This window comes from Sardina pilchardus, chromosome 13, assembly GCF_963854185.1.
Source record: "Sardina pilchardus chromosome 13, fSarPil1.1, whole genome shotgun sequence".
NCBI classification, from domain to species: domain Eukaryota; kingdom Metazoa; phylum Chordata; class Actinopteri; order Clupeiformes; family Clupeidae; genus Sardina; species Sardina pilchardus.
In genome coordinates this window covers 18,149,078-18,175,316 of record NC_085006.1, presented here as the reverse complement: position 1 = coordinate 18,175,316, position 26,239 = coordinate 18,149,078, and the positions used below count along the sequence as shown (strand labels likewise).

General features: G+C 43.1%; 1 protein-coding gene across 1 annotated transcript in view; it reads right to left on the bottom strand.

Moving 5' to 3' along the window:
• gbe1b (glucan (1,4-alpha-), branching enzyme 1b) overlaps positions 1-17,498 on the bottom strand; it is a 102,872-nt gene extending 85,374 nt beyond the window's left edge. Inside the window, exons 1-3 of the mRNA XM_062552636.1 lie at positions 17,164-17,498; positions 5,526-5,695; positions 741-856 (exon numbers count right to left, since the gene is read on the bottom strand). Of these exons, the coding sequence (XP_062408620.1) occupies positions 741-856; positions 5,526-5,695; positions 17,164-17,261 (384 nt within the window). The 5' untranslated portion in view covers positions 17,262-17,498. The remainder of the gene's footprint in view (positions 1-740; positions 857-5,525; positions 5,696-17,163) is intronic.
• Positions 17,499-26,239: the final 8,741 nt, after the last annotated feature.

The window sequence follows — 26,239 nt, the reverse complement described above, 5'->3', positions numbered from 1 at the left end:
GCTCTGGCCCCCACGGCGCGCACATCCACCCCCATCCGCCCGGGAGAAGGGGGGGGGGGGGGGGGGAGGAGGGAGGGAGGGGCGGAGAGGCAGGTAGGAGAGTGCAGGGCTGGGGCAGGCTGAGGGGGCTCGACATCGGCTGCCAACCACTCCATCTGCTCCTTATCATCCCCTGACTGACCTCGCCTAACAATGAGCCCCTGCCAGCCTGCGTGTGTGACCCGGTCCCCTGCGCGGGTGGCATCGCCGTGCCATCCATCCCCATCCCTGTTTTTTTTTTTTTTTTTTCCTGGCAACCTCCGCCGCCGCCGGCACGGCACGGCACTACCGGATGGCGTTTTCCAGCCAGGAGTCATCAGGCAGACGACGGATTATGAGAGCTCTTTTATCTTCCTCTGAGGCGGCGCCCGCCGTCGCCGTGGCGAGCCCCGTGTCGAGCGGCACGACGCTCTCCGTGCCACGCTGGATCAGCGTGAGGTGAGGTTTAATGACAAAAGAGACACACTCGAGACGGAAAACAATGGCATATTTCTTCCAACGGAAAGCAATTGACCTTGACCCCGTAAGCGATTAATGTGCGATTAATGCGCTAATGGTGAATCTGAAGGCTTTCAGCTTAATCGCTAACAGCTAAATACACACCTAAAAACCTTCTGCTACGTACCAAATGTCAACACAGGAATAAGGTGTCGTCACAAAGAAAGTGCCAACAACATTGTCTGATTAGTTGAAGGGCGTACCTTCAGTTTGGATCCATGGTCAACTGCAGGTGTGTTGTCTTCTTTTGGTGGTAAACTCAACTGCCATTTCCCGAAGTCTCTCTGGACGTAGGGGTGGGAGAATTTGTCCCAGCCATCTAAACAAATAAACAAAGAAACACATCTTTGACATGCATTTTGGTAGATTTTAGTTTCCAGATCAAATCTCTTTTCATTTCATTTTGAGGCTAATGATACAGATGACTACTGCATCAAAACATAAAATCTGACATCTCATGGCTCTGTGGAGCACTGTACACTATTGGTGTGTCAATGACTCCAACACCAAAGCAAACTGAAATCATCCACAATAATTTAGTAATAATAACTTCCTTTATTTTATTGTTTTAGCATGTACTTACTTGCTTACTGCAAACCACAGTTCTAGTATCAGCTACTGTAGGCCTTGCTTTGGAATAATGACTGGCTAACTGTACTGTACACAATCCATACCCAACAGAACACATTATCTACTATAAGATTTAGCGGGTAAGCTGTTGCTCTCACATCCAACTATACTGACCAATAGAATATACTGTAGAGTTCTCTTTTCTCTCTTTTCTCTCTCTCTCTCTCTCTCTCTCTCTCTCTCTCTCTCTCTCTCTCTCTCTCTCTGCATTTATTTGAAGTTAGTGGCAATTTAAAATAACTATGTCATATGTTGTCTACACTTACAATTTACAGCAGCCTTTGGTGAAATTTCCCCTAAGAGGAGTGTTCAGTATTTAAGATCAATTCAGAGGCAATGGCTTTGTGGCGGGCTGCACTTAATCAAGGCCCTGAACACATCTATTAGCCTATTCAGGGCGAGTTGCCTGAATGCGGATGAGGAAGCTTTGCCTTTCTGCATGTCTGTTTCGGCACCGTGGAGATGTTTGTTTACTGAGATTTTTGACACTTCAGAGCCGCAAAAAGATAAAAAAAAAAAAAGAGGAAGAACCCTGAGACTTGAAAGGCATTTCAAGACGCTGCATAGAGAGGATGATGTATATACCATGCACAGTTTAGAAAGAAAAGAAGTTCATTAACTGCGCTGGTGTGAGGAGAGGCGTCAAAAAGTTTGCCCTGACTAAGCACGGAAGAAAAGACTTTGATATGATGTCACCAAATTGGATCCGGAGTAGTCTGAGAGGTCAGAACTCAAGGTCGTCGCAAACATCCTTTCAAATACGGGATGCAAAAGGAGAATTGGAACTCACTGTTGTGTCATATGAAAGAAGCCAATCAAATTAGATAATATCTTCAAGGCAGTTATTTTCAATCAGTTAAGGACAGGAAGAACTGGATGAATTTGATGAATCTATGATTTGAAAATAGGCTGTAAAAACCACACGACTAAAGAACCGGATGAACGTACTTATTGGTTTCGTGATTGGTAGAGAGGGAAGCATCTGGAAGGGCAATAAAGTGAAATGGTGGAGGCTTGTGAGGAATCCCTTTCAGAGGCTCCAGCTACTGTTTCTCCTTATTTATCAAGTGATGAATGCAACCTTGCTTCTGAGTGCTTTTTATGGCCAACTTCTCCTCGTTATGCAGAAAACATTCTCTCATCTCGCTTTAGAGTCTTTGCATTAACTTGTGAACTGAAGTCAACGCGCAACTGAAAGCATACCAGAGGAATTAAGGAATCCATCTGTGATACATATAATTGTTGTCAAAATGTAAACATTAAAGCATTTTGATGCAAATTGAGAGGGTCAGGTAAGCAACCCCATATGCTAAATACACACATTTGGAGCATACAGGATGTATAATGAGCCTCTAGATGTTTTCCCATTTAGTTTTGCTGGGAAAGGTATGAACTCTCCTCAAGGATAACACCCTAAGTCCAGATAACACTGGAGAGGACTATATTTTAGCTCTGCACTGACCCCAAACTTGACTTACAGACCATCCCACGAACACTTGCTTCGGAGAGATGAGAGTTGTCTTCTTTTTTTCTCTTTTACTCAGAGACAGTTAAGAAGTCAGGGTAGCTGTGAACACTGTCAGACTTGGAAGGACTTTGTCTTTCAATCATAACTCCTGACACAACAATCACTTCAACTTTCAGAGTCTTTCTCTGTACAACCTTGAGAGTGTGATCGGTGACCTTACAGCATCCTAAATCTGATGGAAAAGGGGCATCAACTGAGGACTATGTTGTTTTATATTGTTTCCACTTTCCCTGGATTACATCCAAAATAGATATAAATACAGTATTCCCACCTTATATGGCAATAGTAGCAATAACACAAATCCATTTTGTTCTCATAACACATTCTGTGAGCTAGACAGATCGCTCCATGGGCACCATCACATTCACAGCAGAGGCTGTGTTTAGACCTTGAGATTAGGGGTGTCACGATACCAAAAAATCAGTAGTCGGTGCCAATACCTAGCCTGACTCTCGCCAGACCCTTGTAGTTCCGCCATGCTCCACCAGAGGCGTTTCGCTGAGCTCCACACAAGGGTCTGGACGCGAGGGCAATCCAAACCCCTGGGCCAGTGATCAAAAAATAAGCAACCAATCAGGAGCGCCGAAGCGAGTGTTTGATTCAAATAACAATGGCGGCACGCAGCGAGGAGTCTTGTGCTGACATTGATTCTGCTATTTCAACCGTTTTGTCGAATCTATCGAGTATTCATTCTTTAAAAGATTAACAGAGAATAGTTTTGAAGACATTTATTGGTGGCAAGGATGTTTTTACTCTTCTACCGACCGGGTTTGGCAAGAGCTTGAAGAAGCCTAGCACGTCATTCAAGATAACAGGCAAGTGGTTTATCGAATCACATGCGAGGATGTTTTACAAGGACCCGCCTTCAGAAATACATCTCCTATCGAGAAGTCCCAGATCCTTGTGTGAAGCAGACAGCGAACTACAGGATCTGGCGAAAGTCAGGTTAGCCAATACCAGCAAAATTACACGATTCTCGATGCCAAATTCGATACTATCGTATAAAAAAAGGATTTTCTAAAATCCCATGTACTTAATGAATTTCTTTAAATATTTGCAGAATACTGAAATATAATTTCTACAGTGCATAACAGAATACAGTATCCAATTGCAAGCATATCACATAGGCTTACACATAATTAATTCAATCACTTTTCTAATGGATTGTAGCCTACTGTATAAAAACCAACAACTTGCATCGCCTTTTTATCGCTTTGCTTTCATATAATGTGAATGATTTTTTTTACAAGATGCAAAGTCTTTATTTGAAACACACACACATTCTGTAACTATTCATACATTCTATATACTGAAATTTCTGATCTTCATAACAGCAAACTTTATGCAGATTATAGCCAACTATTCATATTACAACTCCACCTCTTAAATTCAGCCGTCTGGTTGAAGCCTCAAAATATTGTAAACAAAGTAGCAGGCTAATCTTATCATAGGCTACTCTACTGGTTGGACTGTTCAGTATCCCCACATGTGTTTAAGTTTCAAGGTAAGCTACTTTTTCTCCTTGGGACAGGCCCTTTTAAGTCTTGGAGTTGAAAAACATTGGTATTGAGATGGTCAGTCAACTTGAATGCAAGTTTTAATCAAATGTCTGCTGCATAGCCTGCTAATGATGCTAACCGGATTTTAAACAGCAATTTAGCTAGTCGTCTTCTGTGCGTCATTGCGTTCACGATTGTGAATGTTTTATTTGGATTAAATGTGCATGTCGTGGGCGGGTGTCCATTGACCACGCACGAGAGCGGGCCAAGGAGAGTGAGTTTACTTCTACTGTTTGGTAAAGTTGCACGCATAGTCTACAAACGATGTGGAAGAAGAACTATCCACCCGGTCAGCGTCAGGTGCATCAGTACGACCACGCTTCCAGGAATGATTGGTTGGTTTTCATGGAGACAGACGCTGTGTGCACGGAGGGGACTGTGTGTGTGTGCATGCATGAGAGACAGACGCGTGAGTGACAGAGAGGGAGAGCAGGGAAAGGAAATTCAGCTTAACGAATGTTGCGTGTTTTTCAATAGCGTTGAAAAATAGATAAATAAATAAAATAAAAAGTAACGAAACCATATGTGGCGGCCGGTGCTGAATCTGTGGCGCATCGCCTCAAATTAGTCTATGTGTGGGAAACACTGTATTGCCCCCATCAGTTCCGGAAGAGTCGCAGTACCGATGCTTATGCTGGCGTCGGTGCTTACGGTGCTTCGAAAAAATGGGCATCGCCGGTGTTTTTTAATTTTGGAATCGAGAGGTATCGCAAGTATCGGTTCTCGTGACATCCCTACTTGAGATTCATGGGATTTTGTGTCTTTATCCCACAGCCCTCTTCACAGACTAAATGAATGTGGGTCTGACCACTATTATGGTTTCCTTTCCCCCCATTTTTTCCCCTCTTTCATTGGCTCCAGGAAACCATTCACCAGGCCTAGACCCCTTCAAAATAGAGGTAACGTTTTCCTTTTTCTACTTTTCCCTTACTTATTTTTTTGGCAAAGGCTATTTATACCCTGGTGCAAATATCGATGTATGCTATTCATATCAGTACATAATTAGAAGTGACAAATGTTGACGAAAAACAAATGTCCGCCATTTTTTCTTATTTTTTTTGTCAACATTTGTTGTCATGCATCACACAGGATTTGATGTGTATAGCCCAGCTGTGTGTCCAAGGCTAATTGTACCAGGGGTGCAAATAGTCACTCCGTTCTTTTTTCTTTACCTTAAATAATAAACAACCCACTACCCAAACATCACATTGCCATTCTTGCTATTCCCGGTTTATATACTTCTTGATTTATTGATCTGTGGGACTACTCACTGAAGTCTCCGGTGAGGAAGAGGGCTTCGGCAGCGGGCGCCCACTCCTTAAAGATCAGGGTGTTGTCAGGCTGACGCTGAACGCCGAAGCTGGTGTAGCCCTGTGTGAACCGATCAAAGCCCCCCTCGGCCTCCTCAAGAAGATGCAGCTGCTTTTGAAGCAGCCCGAACCTTCAAAACACAACCAGACGAAGACCAGTGAGAGAGAGCGCAAGAGAGAGAGAGAGAGAGAGAGAGAGACGGATAGACAGAGAAAGAGAGAAACTGTCTGAATAAAAAGGCACACACACACACAAAAAAAACAGACACAGAAATATGATGGCTATACAGAGAACAGAGAGAGTGAGAGAGAGAGAAAATAAAAAAGAAAGACAGAACAAAAAAGAAAAGACAGCTGGAAGGGAGAACGAGAGAGACTTCGTACAAGTAAACCAACAATGAGAGATAGGTAGAGACTAGACAGATGGACAGAAGTAGCAGTGGGTGCTACAAAAACATGCGGACAGACAGACAAACTGACTCCTATATAAAAAAGATAGCTTAATAAAGAATGGAGACTGGTAGAGATGTAGTGTGAGAGAGAGAGAGAGAGAGAGAGAGAGAGAGAGAGAGAGAGAGAGAGAGAGAGAGAGAGAAAGGGTCAGCAGGAGAGCGTGGGAGAGCGAGAATAAAGAAACTGTCCACATGTGTGTTCCCGAGACTTGCGCTGGGATCTGAGGAGGTTCAAAATAGTGCATTCACTAAAAATGCAGGTGAGGTCCAAAAGAGGGAGGCTGAGGGGGGCTGTGGCGCCAGTAAAAGATAGATGAGCAGCAGTGGAGTACTAGAGGAGGCCTCTCCGCTACAGACTGTACGCTTCCAGGAAACCAACTATTTATCTCCACCAGAATGTTTTGTTTTTTTTTTGGGGGGGAGGGGGAGGCAATGTGCTTAGTTAAAGGTTACTCCTACAGCAAATAAACAAGTTCAAATAGGAATCCATGCGTGCTTCTTTTCTGTTTGTCTTTTAAATAATACATGAAGGGCCTTTAATAAAACATTTCGTCTTAGGGTGTAATTTGTAAAATACAACATCCCCAACCCCGGCGTCCAACTTTAAACTTTAGAATTGTATCAATAGAGGATGAAACAAAAAAAACAACCCAAGTGAAAGTTTGAGACTGTTGGCCGGCGTTAATGCGGCAGTGGGGATGCCGTCTGCCAGGCTGTAATTCACAGCGAAACGGGGAGGGGCTCCCCAGAGCCTCCAGCAGCTGCCCTCCAGCACACACACTCTCCACTGCCCACCATCGGCGCCAACCTCTCCCCTCCACACACACACACACACACACACACACACACCCTCACTTCACTGGAGCAGACCTTTCAGCTGGCTCCTGCTGCTCTCCGACTAGCAAGGGGGTGCAAAGAAGAAGAAAAAAAAGAACTAAAGAAAAAAAAAAAAACATCAAGCTGCTTTGCAATTTATCTCACTTAGGCTCTCTTTGCCTGCTGGAGTATAGATCAGATTCAACACCAACCCCCCCGCCCATCCACCCCCCGGTCCCTGCCCTCCTCTACCCACTACTCACTACCCCACATGCCCTCTCTCTCTCTCTCACTAGTGCTTCCCCTGCCATGCCCCGTGCCATTTTCCATCGACTGCCTATCTACCCCATCAGCGCTGCACCCTACCCGGACCCTCCAGGAGGGGTGCCAACATCCAGGGCACCGGCTGAATTAAGGGGCGTCATGCTGAACACTGGCTGGCCACTTCCCGGCCCGCGCTGAAAATGCCCCCGGGCCAATCATGATGGGCTCAAATAGTAGATGGATTTCGCAGCGGCAGTACTTTCCAACCCCCACTCCAAAGTCGTCGGAGGTGGGAAGGGGGGAGTTCTTTGCGGCGAGGCATTGCAAGCGGTGCCGGACCATCACTTCCTTTCGCCTGACAGGACATCCACAGAGGGGAGGCCAGTCCGCACACACACACACACTCTCTCTCTCCCTGCCGCCCTTTCTCCCGCTCTTCAATAGAGGGGTTTAGGCGAGGATGAGCGGGAGGAATACATTTAAGGCTGAGCCGGGCCCTCCGAAGGCCTGGGAGCCGGGGCAGGTGATTAGAACAAACGAGCCGAGGTGGAGTGGGAGAGGCAGATGCCAGCGGTGCCGTCCTCCAAAATACCACGGCAACACCGCCCCCCTGCCCCCCACTCCACACACACACGCGCACACACACACACTTGCACGCAGGCACACACACACGCACACACACACGCGGGCGCACACACGCACACACACACGCGCAGGCACACACACACACACGCGGGCGCACACACGCACACACACGCACACACACACACACACACACACACACACACACACACACACACACACACACACACACACACCTTCGTCCGCCGTCTCCACTCCGCACACTGCCAAGCAGCGGAACTCTCGGCCCATACATAATCAAACAAACAAAGGGGAAGAGATGAGCGTATCTGAATCAGAGGCCTCAAGGTGACCTCGGCCAGAGTCCACTGATATCCAGCCATGGTCATTCTTAGCACCCTTAGACCCCGAGGAGAAATCAAAGCCTGGGGAATGCGAGCGTATATTAATGATAATACTGAAAGGACTGAGGAAGCAATTAAAAGACCATCTCTGGGTTATCTCTGCCCTTCCCCTTCAGAGAGTGTGAGCTCTGCCGGAATGCCGAGCACAACGTTTCGTCTTGCTCCAGAAGACGAAACCATCAATTTAAGACTCAGAATTTTTTAACACTGAACTTCTTAATTAACGTATACTCCGCATATTTGTGACGGTAAGCTGTGTTAAAGCGCCATCAAACAGCAAACATCTGAACGGCACAAATGCTGAGTGTTAATCAGCATCTAATTGCATCAGTTAATGAAGACAATTAGACAGATGGATGGTCCTGCGAACAACTACACGCAGACCTTTGAGCAAACAGCATGGGGATTAGGCCTTGAACAGCATGTCCCGGATTTGATGGCTAATACAGACCTATTCATCAAATGCATTCTCGTCTCTGCTGAGATAATAGAGAGGCGCAAGTCACGCTGGCCCACATCTGATTGTTAAACGGGCCATGCATCAATTCAGGAGACGTCCGCTTTCGCCAGATACATGACGACCTGGCGCATATTTTTGCTGTGGGCCAGGGTTCCAATCTCTGGCATGTTTTTTAAAAAAAGAGCGAGACATTGTGCTTCTCCCCAACACCTGCTCAAGGCACCCAAGTCGACTGTGTGTTCAGATTTAATTAGGTGCTAACCTGCTCATTCAAGTCTCTCCATCAAGCAACTTGCAAATGGCTTATATTGTGATGAAAAGGTAGCGGATTCATTTGAGGACAATAATTAAATTTCAGCAGCCAGCGAGCTTGGAAGAATACATTATTAAACGGGGCATTTTCATCTCATAAACCATCAGGCTTTAAAGAATAAATAGAAAGTGTGTGCGCTCAGCCATCTGTTCGCAATTCCGAGCTGCCTTCTCATTTAACGGAACAAAAAAACCTTGTGACACGATCTTTAAAACAATACAAAAGAGTCAGAGGAGACAAAAGACAAAAGACAGAAAAAAAACGCTTGCTCAATATTGGTGCACCAGAGACTCAAAAAAAAAAAAAAAGAAAGTCTGTTTGAAAAACCTCCAAAAAGTCGTCGAATTTATATATAGTTTTTTTTTTTTTTCATTCTTATGCATGCAACTCTGCCAAAAAGTTGTTGGGAGGAGAGTGGGAGCTAACCCCATGGTGATTCTCTCTAAGGGGCTCAGATGGTAGGCGTTTGGAGCGGGAGCATGCGCTTGTCAAACGCAGGTGTTGGGGAGCCGAGCTGACTGACTGAAACAGCTGGAGCGGTTCTCTGATCCCTGTTCCAGGAGAATAGAACAAGGACGGGCGCGCGACATCACCGGGATGCCTAAACAGAGGAACCTCGAGCCGGAGAGACCTTGGACGGGAGCGCCGGGGCCACTTTTCCAGTGCAGATGTTTCCAGTGCAGATGTGCTCGTCTTGTAACCCCGGGATGACTGATGCAAAACAAACAAATGCATAAATAAACAAACAAAACTAAACTAGACGGGACGGCTAAGGAGAACCCGTTTGTGGAACGCTCAGACAAAATGTTCTCTGGACACACTCCTTTTCACCATGCTACATGTTTAATGAGGCCCATTCATCTGTACACAAGCTCAAATAGCTATGTACTGTATTCATCATGCACGGCCCTCCATTGCAGACACTGCTAAAAGCCAGCATGCATAACCACAGACAGTGCATAAACTGACTAGCAGTATGCACAGGCAAATAGCCAACAAGATGCACTTGCCAGGCTGAAGGAGGGGGGGGGGGGTAAAGGAGTGGGGGGGGGGTAAAGGAGTGGGAGGGAGAAAGCTTCGCTCCAGCTGGGCACTTTGACGGTGGAGCCGCAATTGCGTTCGGAGCGCTTGCTTCATGAGGCAGCGGAGAAGAACTCATGACAACACCGATCGCTATGGGGTCCGAGAGTTCGTCTTTTGATTAGCCGTCTGTGCGCCTGCCCGACGTCGCGCTGCGCTACCCCTCGTCCAAAAGCCCCCAGCAGGATTCCGAGGCACCCCCGCACCCTCTTTCTCCCCCTCCCTCCCTGTCTCTCTCTCTCTCTCTCTCTCTCTTGCTCTCTCCTTCTCCTTCTCCTTCTTCTGTCTGTCTCTCCACCGCTCGTACTGGCGGAACGAGAGCACTTTTGCTTGTGCTTGCGCTCGGAGGGGGAGTCGCCCGCACGCTGCGCCTGATCAAGAAATAACTCTGCCTCGCAGCGGTGCGCCCGTATGTAAAATAATTTATGGCTGCCTCTCGTCGGCCAGACAGGTGTCTGCGACACGTCTGCGGCTGGGAGAGGTGCGTGTTCGGCGGCGCCCGGGGTGAGCAAGCTGTGCCCGAGATGAAGCGAGCCTCACGACACCTTCAGCAGGGCCCTGCTCACCTCTCTCTCTCTCACACACACAGACAAACACACTCACACAAACACACACACAGGCATGTCTGCAAAGCAACACTAAGCAGTTAGCCAAAACACCCCCGGCCTGGATGGACACCCAAACACACATACTCAGACTGGCCTACACATTCAAATACACACCAAAACTCCCTCTTTTTCCCTCTCATCAGTTATCCACATATCAGGCATCAGGTTATCAGGACAGTACACATAGGAACACACACATTTACAAACCACATTCACACTATCAAAAATAAAAACATTCGACTTTAGAGTGTCACAAAGCCACACTAAATGTAATCTAATAAGTACACAACCAACCTATCAACACAACATCTCTCTACAAATCAACTGTGAGATAATTATGTTATCAACATATAATCCATATCTGTGTAAACCTCATATAATTCCATGCACTCTTCGGCCTCCAAAATATAAAGTATAACATTACAATTCTCAGATCATGTAGCCTAATATTATGAGTAACCGCAATGTGAGAACAGGGTTGATCTTTCCTAATATAAATTGGAACCTTCTGGCGATGCAGAACAGGCTGGAAACAGAATTAGAAAACAAGAGCATCTTGGCTTGAGACACATGATGCTTAAAATAACTATTATGACCTCACTGACTTGAATCCATGTCCAAGGGACCAGAGGATCTACTGTTTCCAAGCCAAAGGTCAAAGAAAGTCACAAAATAAAGAATAGGTAAGGTTTTTTATAATGTTCATAAAACAAACCTTTGTAACTCACTTGTATTAACATTCAATTATATTGTTTATTATAATGTTATGAAGTTCCCTGTAGCTGAATGAAGATGGGGGCTATAGCGTCCCCTATTGACCAAATTGTACTGAATTTGGTGTACATAAAGAGGATGTAGCATTCATTTTGTGTACCAAGTTTGAAAAGGATTGGACCTTTACAAAATATGGTTTTATTTAGGTAATACCATCATTATAGGCAACATTTTTAAGCAAATCTGAGATGGTAAAGCAGTTAAGGCATTTGTTGAATTGAGGTGGAATGACCCTATAGGCAACATCCCAAAAGTGGCTTGATGCGTAACTTTCATACGGAGCGACAAATCAATAAGGCCAATCTGTTAGGGCTGTATATGACGTGCACCAAATTCTGTGGCAATCAACAGCCTACAGTAGGAAGAAATAGATTAATTTCACAATTTTTTTAAAAAATGGCGGGGAAATGTTTTAAAAAAACAAAGAAATGTCAAAAACTGTCAAAGCTGCAGATATGGCTTTGCTGCAGAAACATAATTTCATGAAAAGGTTAAAAAGCAGAACAAGCAGCTTTGCTAATTGGACCCCTAAAAAGCTAACGTGTTATTAGCATCCATACCAGTAAAAATAACCATGTGCTGGAAGCATGTGTCCTGAATGAGGTAATAATGGAGGCTAAGGCCAGTATTTCAAAGGTCATTGCCGGTGGTCACTAAAAGCAATAATTCCAATCACTATTTTGCAACAAGCTATTGAACTTGAAGTAAAATGCCGTGTTGGGAGGGGCACAAGGTCACCAAAGGTCACACCTCCAAACACCCTTGAGACCTCATCAAAGTCGATTGCCCCTATGGAAATAAAGCATCCATATGGTGCCCCAGGACATTTCATAGATTTTCTGCATTATATTTATATTGTATGTGATCTCATAAGGTCCAATGACTTTTGACTTTTGACAGACTGGTTCACCTTGACTAGTACCTCTGGTTGTATTCATGACAATGATTTTGAATTTAAAAAAGTAATTAAATGTTTTTTTTTACCTGAGTTCCTGGTGTACACATATTGGATGAATACTCAACTAATCACGTGCATTCATCTCTGGTACACTGCTACATTAATTTCTGCCTCTTGAGTTTCTTTTTTAGCAATTGCAAGAATAGCCTGTTTTAGCTAAAACAAAAAAAAGGTTTACCTGTACAGTACAATTCATCTGTGAGGTAACTCAAATTCTAGGAGCTATATTTGTCCAGGAGAGGGTAGGAGTATGTTTTGTAGGAGTACAGTACTATTTACAGCGAATAGGTCGGCTCTTGAAACAGCACTGTTTCGCCTCCAGCCAGTTGGGACATTCTTGTTGAAAAGTTATCAAAATGGATTTTGACACTGACATTCGCTTGCATTGGCAATCAGTTAGGTCAGGGTATATATGTTTTGTTGCGGTATGCCTGTTATCATGGTATGTTTTGTAATGCCTGTTATCATGGTACTATCTACAGAGCACAGGTCTGGATTGAGATCTGAATAGTGTTTGTTTAACATCTGGTTGAGATAAGGGAGGCTAAAGTGTCGTTTCCAAACATTACAGTGAGTACGCGTTGATTAATGGAATACAGAGCAGACTCTAGAATGTGTGAATAACTTATAGAGTACTTATAAGCTATTTACATCTTGTGCCCTGAGACCCATATATACACTGCCACTGGACACGTGCATGGCACTTGTGATGCACTACACTCCCACTGACTTACTATTGTGAGACACGAGCTGTGCACTCATCGTGACTGAGCATGTGTGGTCTCATTTCTCTGCCCCCTCTCCACACACACGCACACACGCACACACGCACACACACACACACACACACACACACACACACACACACACACACACACACACACACACACACACACACACACACACACACACACACACACACACACACACACACACACACACACACACACACACACACAGACATGATCTATCTCTATCTCTCTATCTCTCAGCTCAACACCCTCAGCCTACCTGGTAACAAAACAGAATCCATTTTTAAATTCTGAACTCTTGCATATATACTTATGGTACTTGCACCTCACAAAAACACCCCCGTGTTTCTTTTGCTACCAAACTGTGCTAAATTCAGAGAGACAACAAGTTCAAAGCTAAAAGTACAATCAATAATAACCACAACACCAAGCACGGGGGGTTGAGGTGAGGTAAAACTTCTGATCCAGGCAAATGTAACTCTGGGATTCAGTTCTGGGGGTTTAACGCTTTCAAAGAACTTGAGGGAGGCTCTCTAACTTCCTTAGGACAGTCATTTCAAACACCTCTATTATGGAACATTTTATCATGGGTGTAACACCTGTGAGTAACAAAACAAGACTTGCAATCTTACCGAACCTTACAGTATGCTGTGAATATTTGTATCCGTGATATCCACTCAATATTCTCAATGTACGTAGACCGTTTTCATCATGTAGACCTGTATTCTGGGTGAGCTGTTAAAATGTCCAACTAAGCACACTTGGGGTATAATGAGTTGTAATATGTCACTGAGCTTTAAATCAGAAGTAGATTCAGTAACGCTGACTTGAAATTACATCACAGAGGCGAGACAGACATCCTCCTTCCGAGAAATCAATACACATAATCAAAATTCAAATTTCAGCTGCAAGCTCAGCCAAACTGAATCTTTCCTTTGAGTCATGCTCCGTCAGAGTAAAACAAGATGAATATATTTCTGATGAGGTCACCTGTGATTTCTGTGATCAGCTGTACCTAAATGAAGATGACTTTACTTCCTCCAACTAGAGCCAAAGTACCACAAGTGGCGCAGATGATTTTCCACATTTCATACAGACCCTTCTTCTGATACACGCCGAATTAACAAAGCGCTAATAATCCTCAACATCAGGATAGAAGATCAACATTCATGAGTGATTTGGAGGAAATGAAGAACATAAATCATCACATTAAACAATTACTGCACTTGTTATGCAAACAATATTCTGTCCATCTTCATGTAGGCCTACCGTAATTTCCCGACTATTAGCCGCAGCTTATATTGATTTAGCTAAATTTCCTCAGCTATGAGGTTAATACATGGGGGCAGTTAATACAGTATTAATATGGTTGTGTTTCTTTTAACTTGGATAAAACTTAGATTGTCCTGCGGCGTATATACACAATTCGGCTAATACACAGGAAATTACTGTATGATTTGAATTTTGAAATGATTAAAAAACATGATAAGTTTGTTATCATATTATCCTCCAGCTTGCAAATGACCTGAAAGTAGTTTTTTAAAGTGAAATGTAACATGGGGACACATTAGATGGTCTAATTCTGTGAGGTGGACTCCTTGGCCTGATGCCAGGGGTAAATGATTACCGTCTGTCCCTGAGCAACTCTCAAGACCTCACATACCCTCTGCTATTTTAATCTATTTACAACAGCATGAGGTCATGGACCAGCTCACTCGGGAGGGAGGTCAATGAAAGAGCCGGTTCACCACAATAGACCCCAGAACCAACCGGGATCACCTCATTCTGCTAAACCGGCAGCTCTTTCACACAAACAGTACAAAAAAAAAAAAAGCACATGCACAAACACAGGCAACACTACGCATAGGCACACTACACACACTACATACACACACCACACACACACACACACACACACACACACACACACACACACACACACACACACACACATACACACACCACCTGGCCTCTACCTTTCAAAAGCCCCAGTTCCCAAGAAAATGAAACTGTATGGGATGAAAGTAATATCTTGTGAGTCTTTCATGCTGAGTTCCATTATTCAAATAAAATAGAGGGGGGGGAAAAAATAAAATCTTGCTTGAATGGATTCAGTCCGAATTAGCCCCGCATCCCGGGAGTATTTAAATAGTCTAGAAACCTGGGATTTACCATTTCATTTTCAGATGCTATTACTTCTGCTGGAGTAAAAAAGAGCTGTGCAATTTGTAACACGATACACAGGGGGAGGCTCCTAATGGATACATTTCACGTACATTCAAATATTACACCAAACGATAATTGCATGATGTTACATATGTGCTATAAATGGGGAATATGTATTCATCAAAGACTATAGTTTAAACATGAACAAAGTCATGAAGGCCCCACCACCATCATGGTCTGCTTGTTCTGTTGCGGCTTTGACCTGACTCGTCTGACAGTTGAATGGGGATGTGTGGTGCAATGTTGGCTTCCTCTAACCACTAAGCCTACTTGATATCTGTGACAGAGGCCAGTTCCACTGACCATGCACTCGGCGTGTGGGAAGAGAATGGCTTTTTGGAAAAATTATCTCGTCAAATGTCAAGGTGCAAGTAGCACATGCCATGCATAGTGAACATACTTGTGATTGTGATTGCACTGACTGAAGCACATACAGAGAGAGGAGTTCTCAAAGGCCATTTAAGAAGCAGTAAGAAGTTTTGATCCGAAACTGGCTGTTAGCCACCAACTACTAAAAAGGCATGACACAAGCTTGCCAACTTCATCACAAAAGTTTCCTTACATGCTGACTAGTGTCTTGAAATAGTTGGCAATTTTGGGCTGTGAGAGCTTTTCTTACATTACAAAGGGACGTTTCAGCCAGCTAGGAGCAGTGAATAGTGCATTCCCTGGATGGCTACTGAGAACAACATGTGTCTTTATCTGTCCTTCACATGACTATCAAAAAGAATGTGAAGTTCTAGCTTATAAGCATGAAAAAGTGCTTGCTGTTGCTTAGTGCTTTTTTGCAACCAAAACAGGCAGCATAAAGGAGATGTGGTACAGGCCTAGAGTTAGTGGTCTTGCACAATGTAGAGAAATAGACTAACACCCAAATGAGGCTATAAATAGCAAAGAATAAATATATACAGACAATTAGGCTGATTCACTCCCACTCAAACCGTCATTGCCAATTTGGTTAACTAGATTTGAAGATTAGCCTACACTTGTGGATTCTTGAAGGAATTGTATAGTTACAGATGCATAAAGCATTCTTGCAAAGTGACTAAGTTCCCAAGTAGCCTGCTTGCACAAATTACATGCAGAGCCTACCCATGAACTCTCTTTTGTGACATTCGATTAAAGCATAGGCTACAATAATGACTTCACTTGAGTGATCATGTCAGCAACAGTTACAATGTATTTGGCCATGCTAAATATAGCCTAGCAATGTTCCTAATGTCATTCTATTCAAGTCGGGCGCTGGACGCTGAGGGGCGTCACCTAACTCAACTGTCAAACAATAGGATAGGTGGTGTGTGTCAAAATGCACGCGTTCACCGCAAAACTGCTCTCAGAAATTAGACTAAGCACAATATGTTATCTGCGCATTTTTTCCACCGCATTTTATACATGTCGTTTTTAGCACTGGACGTCAGACATTCGGACACGATGATGACCAGGAAACAATGTTGCAACGTTGTTTCCTTAACCTTGAGGTGTTCCGACAGAAATAGAGCTAGAGTCCGGACATTGCAATTTCTCGATGTGGAGCATAAGCCTACATTATGATCAAACTCAGGGCATTAACTGCAGATGTTGTGGTGTTCACTGATGTTTTATTCATTCGCCGGTGACTGTGAGTCTGTTCTTTAGACTAGCTCAATGGATGCTAAATAGCCTACCCGCCGACAGACAGACATACAGGCAGACAGCCCACCGGGTGTGCTAGCTTCAGTTGCAAGTCAGCGCGACTTGCTTTATTAGCCAGCAGTCTTCTACACAATCGGTCAGATGTACTAAAATATGATGTGTATTGTACACAGAGACGTGCGTCACTCAGTGACAGTGTTCACAATGAAGACGTGGGGCGTAGACTAATCTATTTTGTAAGCGAGGGCAGGCTTTTTGCATCGGAAAGCGTAAATTACCTCCTCTTGAAGTCCTTTTCGTATGCTTTAAGGTAGGGGTCCATTTGGAGAAGGTTGTTGAACTCGGGAATTGAAACATTATCCTCAGCATCAGCCATGTTCGAATCAGTCCAGAGCAATCGACTACCGATGCTCACAGTCGCCGGAGAGTAAATATATGTCCCCTTCTATGCATGCAGATGTTCTGCGATTCATGTGAGGACGGGAGCGAATCAGGGACACTTTATCTTGCTCTGCCCATCAAAGTAACGGACGTGCCATTTGGATTGTTTTGTGCTGGTAGACATGACTCTGAATATCTCTTTAAGGTGACTGCGGAAGCGCTTGGTAGAAGGAGGGAACCTAGTATCATAAATCATTATGCGTGAGATACAGTATAGCCTACGCGGAGAAGACCGATGCGGTAACACATGACAGGAGTTCCTTTGGAATAGTGAAACTACTTTTGATAAAAGCCTATGAAATGCAGAGTTGACGTTTTTATATAGGCTATTAAGCATTATTTAGAAAGTAAGTATATCAGTGGTTGGCTTTTTGTGTATGGTCTATGGAAAAATCTATAGAGATCGCTAAGACATGTGACCAAAGTCATCAAAACACAAAGAATTATGGGTACGTTTGGCTCGCCTGATGCCAGCCCATGTAAACTAATGGGTCTGGGTCTATGATCTGGCATGATAATAATGAAAACTAAGCGTGAAAAAATTGTGTGAAAAACAGTTATAATCTCGCGCTTCCTTAGTGCTGCTATCCAAGCCATTCCTCGCCTTTTTGTCACCTCTGAAACATGACGTATACTATTATTTTTCCACGCTGGAAAAGTATAAAAGATAAGCTTCATCCCAGCTAACAATTTCTGGTTAGGAGAACGTTTTTAGAACGTTTTTTTCCTGGTTAGGAAAACGTTGCCTGAAAGTTGCGAAAGTTGCCACAAGGTTCCCCAGGAAAGTTTTCTTGACGAAAATACTACGTTTTTTTCTGGTTGTTTATTTTGGTTAGCAGAACGTTCTCCTACCCTTTAGGGAACTTTACTATATTTGGTTGCATTAACGTTCCCCTAACCTCCCAGCAACAAAGTGTAAAGGGGGAAAAAATATGTAGAATTATCGTGACATCCAGGCATGGCTCCGCTGTACTCTCTCCATCTGCGGCTACAGCCTATCTGCAAGCTGAGAGGGCGAACGTCTCTGATGACTAAGGCAATGACATTATAGGCTACTACACGTATGTAATTACACTTGCCATTAACTGCTTGCTGAACTGCGACGAATACGGTTCGGTAATATGAATTTGTGTCAGCTAAGTATTTAAATGCGGTTAGGTCTAATACTTTCTTGTCTACGGTGTCTTTTCCTATAATAAACGATTACTCAGATCAAAACATAAGCAGAGCAGGCGCTAGCCTAACACACTGTTTCAACATTCAAAACTGGCTGTTTTTATTGCATCGTATGCCATTAAAAGTCCTCGGTTCAGAATTATGATGGATTTTGGTTTATTTTGTTTTAAATTGGGACTGGGAATTGTGGGATAGGCTGAGTGAACAGCACTGTAACAGGCTATAACTTGGACTACGTGTTAATATAAAACAATTCTCCCCCGGGAACATTGTGCTGTTTGATGCAGTCTCAACGTTTGAGAAAGAATTCATTGGAGTCCTCATCATCATATTTTCATAACAAATAAAGCTTTAAAAACATGAATGCATTTCAGGTGCCACTCTAATCGATTATGGATTAATCCAACACTATTCGTCAGATTAGTTAGCATGAAATCGTTGTGTGCCTGCCTGGGACTATGGCTAGCTAGCTCTTCCACCCGGTTTACCCTGTACAGTGTTTTTTAAAAGCCTGTTGGACTTAATGGAATAAGTGCATGGAGAACGATGTGAAGAATGTGATCGATACCATACAGCCAGTAGCCTACGTGAGTAACTTTATCTCTGTGCCAAATGTCTTAAAGTTAGCGAGGTTGAGTCTGCTAAAACACCAACACCCCGAACTGGCTGTTTTTTTCACGGACCGGAGATGGAAGTTTTTCAGCTTCTCGCGCTGGCCCCTTTAGCTGACGGGCTGGCTGGTCGGCCGAATATCAATCCAACAGAGGGGGGAAGAATAGAATAGGGCTATATGTCGATTTTGCAACAAATTATTCCGACTTTGCAGTGTGGCTGCTGGCCGTGTTCAATTGGAAACTCATAGAAACTCTGGGGCGATTTTCATCAACAATAATCAACCCCACGCACATAACCAGAGAATACCGATATACAAATAAGATACCAAAAAACAACTAAGTAGCAACTTTGTGTGAAAAGAGAAATGCAACCAGAATATAACGTTTTTTTCTTTAGTTGTAATAACGTTCGGGAAACTTTGATAACCTGGAGCTAACGTTCTCTCCAGGGTATGAGAAGGTTACTGATAAACTAACCACAGGAGAACCAGCGGCTAACGTTATTTGCTTGCTGGGATTCAACCAGAATATAACGTTTTTTTCTTTAGTTGTAAAAACGTTAGGGGAACGTTATTTGTTTTGACAACCTGGAGATAACGTTCTCTAAACGTTATTAGTAGGTTGCTGAAAAACGAACCATAGGGGAACCAAAAGCTAACGTTAGTGAAAGTTAGCAGAACGTTAATTGTTTGCTGGGATGTTACTCTATTGAATTTTAGAACACAGCAGGTAAACGGCATTTCGACAACTGCACTTCGTTGTTCCCGCACGTCAGTAAAACAACTTAATTTTGGGCCACCTATTCCCAAAATGCGTTGCGTTTTACGTCACGTTCTCAATCTCTATAGCCTAGGCTACTTATAAGGCAGAATGGGCATTTTGAAGTTATAGGCTACAAAGTCATATTGACACTGGAAATGAAAGTCTATTCGAGAATGTGCCTCTGCTCCATAAGGGCTAAGCCTCCTCTTTCCCCATGATACACTGAGGTCTGGCATAATCTACCCCTCTGAGAATTCTCCCCATATGTTCCCAGTTTGAGCAGAGCAGGAACTTTCTGGCACATCGGACCTGAGGTGCATTCTAAATGCAATAGGCTACCTCCAAGGACATTACGCACCAACAGGGCAAAATTCAGTATGGCCCAACGTAAATATCTCAATGTGTATATTCCAATGTGGTTATTGCCATCTGTTTAAAGTTTCCTCTTTAGGTGTAGGCCTAGACCTAATTGTGATGTGAGATTAATTCAAATATTATAGTAAAAACAGTTTGTGCTCATCCCAGGTCAAGGTGCAGAACAAGGGTAAATCATATTCGCACACTTGAAATCCTAAAAAGAAGAAGTTTTCCAGATTAATTCAAAGAAACATGACAATACAGTCACAGTAGGCTACACATGTGTAACAAGTGTAGGCATGTTACAAATTCCCTTTTATTACGATTGCAACCATTATATCTCTGTCAGAACAGACAAAGAGATACCTGTTAGTGTTGCGTAACTGGTGAGTCGGGACCCAAAAGTGAGTTGTGGAATTGCTCATTTAAAATGCTGCTACCCTATCAGATCTTGTGTCAGACCTTTATTTTTGAAAGATTTTATTTATATGCCAGTCATTGCTATGGACATAGACAATATTTATGTGGCTGTAAACATCAACTTAGTGGTAAAACAGGACTCTAAAGTAAGCCTATGGATTCACTTATGGTGAGGACAAAAAGGGACAGAAACCCCCATTGACTTACTGGCACATGAAACCATCAAAACTAGACAAACTTGCCGAGTACTTTTAAAGGTGACTTTGCATAACATCAGCATGTTCCAAACAAGTAAAGGCACTTTTACGCGTCTTACCACATACCTCACCGTATTAGTTGGCTTGAATGTAAAATATGGGTCGACTTAATGACCATGGGAAATTGAGGGTCCCAAGTCAGTCAAGAACCACTGTCCTATGCTATTTTGTGCTATTACATTCACATTCCTTTTCCATTCTTACAGTATATATTTTACTTTCTAGTGTTTTATATAGCGCCTGTCAAAACTTTAATTGTGTTCTCAAAAGCTTTAGAAATATTAACTAATACTATCTCTGGCTTCAGTTCTATGAAATGACAAATAATAGAAGCCCGAAAAGCCTTTAACCTTGTTTTTGCGTTGGCTTATCCGGTGTTTGATATTTTGTGTGCTTTAATAGTCTCACAGGATAACAGCTGTTTAAAAGCATTGACTGAGATAATGTTCTTTGCTCCCAAAATTTGGCAATGATCTAATCAAACTGATACAGCATTGATTTCAGCAGCACTGTCCAAAGTCAAAACAAGGTTTTGAAATAGTTGACCTTATTGATGAGATACACCCACTTTTATAGCCTACCACTGTAAAGCAATTTCCCGCAAATGTAGAAAACCTCCTAGAATTTGATTGATTTTGTGAAAATGAATGTACTGTAATGGAGTGCATACGATTGTGATTAATGTTTGTCTTTCATGTCCTGCCTTATTGCTGAGCAAACTCTGTTTTCGTACTCCCCAAACATGATCTGATGAGAATATCCATAAATATTTCACAAATATACACCTCAGGGGAGTCTGAAGGCTTATGGTTGAACTGGTGTATCTGATAGCCTGATATATTTTGTACCATATCAGCTTTTTTATATAACACACACTTTCAAAGTCCTCAGATAACTTCTTGGCTCGTATTGCATCAGACTGAGTTTGGAAGTAGTCCAATTAGATCAAATATAGGGATTAAGGAAATATATATGGGATTTATTTTTTCAATAACCATGACTAATGGCATATCTTGTTTAAGGGGTGCCTTGGTAGTGTATGTTTATCTGATTATTTGTCTTTATCTTGTCAGATTAAAGCCTAGGGAGACATAGCCTGCTTCTACAGAGCGTTATGAGACAGAGCATGGAATTAACCATGCAATATTTAAATTATGTTTATACTCACTAATGTATTCAGAAAAGTTCAAGTAGATACTTTCCTAAACATTTGAGCTTTTCTGAATAGTACACACTTTCCTAAAAATTTGAACCTTTCTGAATACATTAGTGTAGACTTGAACATGAAGGACCGAAAGCTTTTATGGGCCTAATGTTGGTGAATTAGCCTGCTATTGCTATGCATTGAGTACAAATTCTCTTTCTGTAGTCATCCAAACAAGAATATCAAAATTCCGCCACTAATTTGCATTTTGACTGGGTTGTCATCCATAGTCCTGCTATACTCATTGTGCACCACCCCTTCCCTCCCCCCCCCAAAAAAACAAGATGCCTGAAAATATTTACCAATATAATGTGTCCAAACAAAGAATGAATTAAAAAGGGCTTAAATTGCGTTCCCAATGAGAGACAAAACAACTTAGTACATGTGTGTCCTCCCTGCTCCCTGATACTCCCATTTTCACTGCAACCAACACAGTGGCCGGGGTCACGTTAAAGTCAGAGTTTTTGTAATGGAATGATCTCACTCAGTGTAGGGAACCTTTTTTGCTGCAGCAGTGATGTTTATATTCCAGGATAGCAGGATCAGATTATTTATTTACTGTGTGTGCACTTGCAGTTTTGAAATATGAATTTTAAAATGCCTCAGATACAGCGTAGACGTAGAGTTTCTCCCTTAGACCTCTTTTGAGGCAGAAGCAGCCTGCAAAATAAAAATCGGACTTCTTTGCGCCTTTGCAGCAATGTACAATCAGCTATTCTCTAATTACAGAGTAAAATATAGGTTCAGCCATCCTCCCTGTGTCTGTGTTGTCATCGTGGTGAGTGGCTGTACAAAGAATGCTTAGATGCTTGGATGAATATTGAGCCCTTTGAAAACCACTGACAAAATCAGTAACACTGAAATAAATAATCAATGTTGACATGTCACAACAGATGGTAGTCAGTTTTATAGAGATGACAAACATGAGGCTTTAGGTATGGTTCATATCACTGCATAGGCGGTTTGGGATATATTAAGCTTGTGTATGCAAGCCCAAGCACAAAAAATATCTCCACATTAGTCTACTAAGAGTGTAAAAATGGACAACATGTTCCTACAGACTTGATAGGTACAGTTTTTGCCATACCATGTTGTGCATCATGTGGTGTTATTTTATTTATGAGGGCAGAATGTCAAGTGGTGCAGCCATTTTTGTACAGGTAAACATTAAGAGGACTTTTGTTGGTCAGTCGTGTGATTAGACAGCTAAAAGTGAAACGTCAAAAGTCAATTTATCTTGGAGGAATGACCAAAATTTATAGGGTTAGAATAACAATTGACCTGATTTCTCAGGTGTGGTCTGCATCAATACATACTTGGAAGGAGGTATATGGCTGGCTGGCTGGCTGCCTGCCCAAAAATGTGGATGCTCATAAGCTCAGTTATCATGTGTGGCAGAGGGAAGCCTTTCGGGGCCTTACTGCTGCGCCTCTCAGCTGTCAGAAAGCACGCTGGCATCCTATCTAGTGGCCGGGAGGGTATTAAACATTGTGATTTCAGTGCAAGCCTGTCAATGAAAATGTGGTGGGTTTGATCTTCGCCTGGGGCAAAATGCACCATACATGTTTTTTTCCTCCTCCCCTCTCCATCTATCCATTTTCTCTCCTTTTTTTCCATTTTATTTTCATCACAGGCGCTCATATGTTCGTGTGGGGTTTTGTATAGAGTCCAACACTTTGTCAGCGGTGTAATCAGGTCATATGCAACCTTACTTTGCTCATATATTTTCTCTGCTGCATGCTGTCCTTTGGAAATGAAATTATTCAGAGAGCTTCTGTGGACTACATGTAGCGCAGCTTAGCTGCTCAGCGTAGTCTATTCAGTCTGATACGTTAGTCTTTTATACGGTAATGATACATTCAACATCCTGTGTTACCCCTTACAAAATAAGCTCTTCTTCATAAGAAACATACTGTAGAATCAACCTATTACACACCCTGCAATCTTTGGTGGACTCGTTCAAAATGGTAACAATAGGCGTGCAAAAGAGACATAGGCAACACAATTCAGTCCTTCAGTTTCTCACTGTCTTTTTCCTTCAGTCTGAGTTGTTTCTACTGATCACTACTCTCTCCAGCCCCTGCTGTTACCTGGCAGGGTGGCAGCTACCACTGTTCTGGCTGCAGTATTGTTGCTGACAAGCTATTTTGACTGGCCATGCCAGGCTCTCGTGGATTAGGTAGGGTTTGCACACTCGGGAACACGCTTGCTGCAGCACCTGCCTGGTTTGGACTGGTGTTTTTTTTTTTTTTTTTTTAAAAACGCATTAAAAGCTTTGAATGCCCAGTAGACTGATGAGCTAAATCCTGAATTAAACTATAAGCTGGATGTTATGGGTGTACAGAAGTGGAGTAGGTTTACCAGCTTGAGAGAGAGAGAGAGAGAGAGAGAGAGAGAGAGAGAGAGAGAGAGAGAGAGAGACACACACACACACACACAAACACACACTGCTCTTGTTCACTTCGAGTTCATCAGCGCACAGAGTCAAAAGGGTGTTTACAGTCTGTCAGGGGGCGGCTGACCCCTGTTGACTTCCATTATTTCCCAATGTGGCTTGTTTGCTGTTGGTGAACTTCTCCTCAGAATTGCTCCATCCACCTCATCCCGCAAATCCTTGATTGGATTCAGATCAGTCTGTCTGAAGCCACCCCGGCAGAATGCTGAATGTGCTGTCATGGTGCCCACCGCCAGGCCTTGGAGTATTGTATCGCTGAAAGGACTGACAGATGGGTGCACCGTTCGGCAGAGAAGGGATGCACCTGATCGTCAACAATGTGTGTGTGTGTGTGAGTGTGTCTGTGTGTGTGTGTGTTTGGCGGGCGCTGATGAACACTCGCGATTCAAAGCTGGCTCTCTCATTTACCTCCTCCACATCTTTTTATTTCACAAAAGGCACACAGAAACACACACACACACACACACACACACACACACACATATACTCTCTCTCACTAGCATACACACACTCACACACATACACAATCACACACACACACACACACACACACACACACACATACTCTCTCACACTAGCATACACACACTCACACACATACACACACACACACACACACACACAGAATAGCCATCTAGGTCATTCTTAGACCACACAAGCAGCATTGTGCTCCTTCCTACCCCAACCTTCTTTTGTACACCTGTGCACCTGTTTTTAGAGGTCTGCTCTGAAAGGGTGATAACAGAGCAGGTTCTATGCCATGCTAGTCGTATTCGGCCGCGTTATGGAGCTCTGCATCATTGAGAATGCAGTTTGAATGTAGTGGGTCTAATGATTAAAGCTAAGCAAAACTAATGGAAAGTGATCTCTTGGCAAGAATGCTGACATATACTGAACATCATATTTTTTTTGGGGTGAAATAGGCCCCAAAAACCTGTTTACTTATGTCATTCACGCAAACAGTCAGATGGATAGTTGATATGAAATATGAAATATGCAGCATACCCTGATTTGGAGGCAGGCTTGGGCTCACATCACCTGCCAGAGCCGTGAATCACAAACATTTTTAAAAACAGCATTAGCATCCAAGCATTAGGGGGGAAAAATATGAAATACCATTTCTTGAGGTGCCCAAGTGCCACGCCGGATTAAGCTGCTTTTTAGCAGCGCAGAGAGGCACAAGCCATAGTTAACGGCACAGGTTGTCACCCCCAGCTGTGCCCATTTTCACTGTCTCGGGCCTGCCCTCACTCCCCAGGACAGAAATTGGGCTTGTTGGATAAGACAACCCCCCACCTCGCTCTATTGGCTTTACTCGGCTGCCGTTGAAAGACAGGCTCTTACACCGTGAAAGGAGACTTTCACTCTCTCTCTCCATATCTGGTAAAACTATACTCGGCTAAATGCAGCAGCATCGACTTGGTGTTGTATTGCTGTTACAGATGGGGAATTATTGTTAGCCTTTCCTTCCCCCGTGAACAAACAACATTCATTCACTTGCTTGAATATGAAGATGCTATCTGACTGGGTAACAGACATAACTGAGGATAATCAATATACAGTATTTTTTTTATTTTGTTTTTATGTAGGAGTAACATTTACACCAAGTGAAATGATGTAGGAAATGCTTGCAAAAGATCATTACAATATAAATAGTGAAGTAAAGAG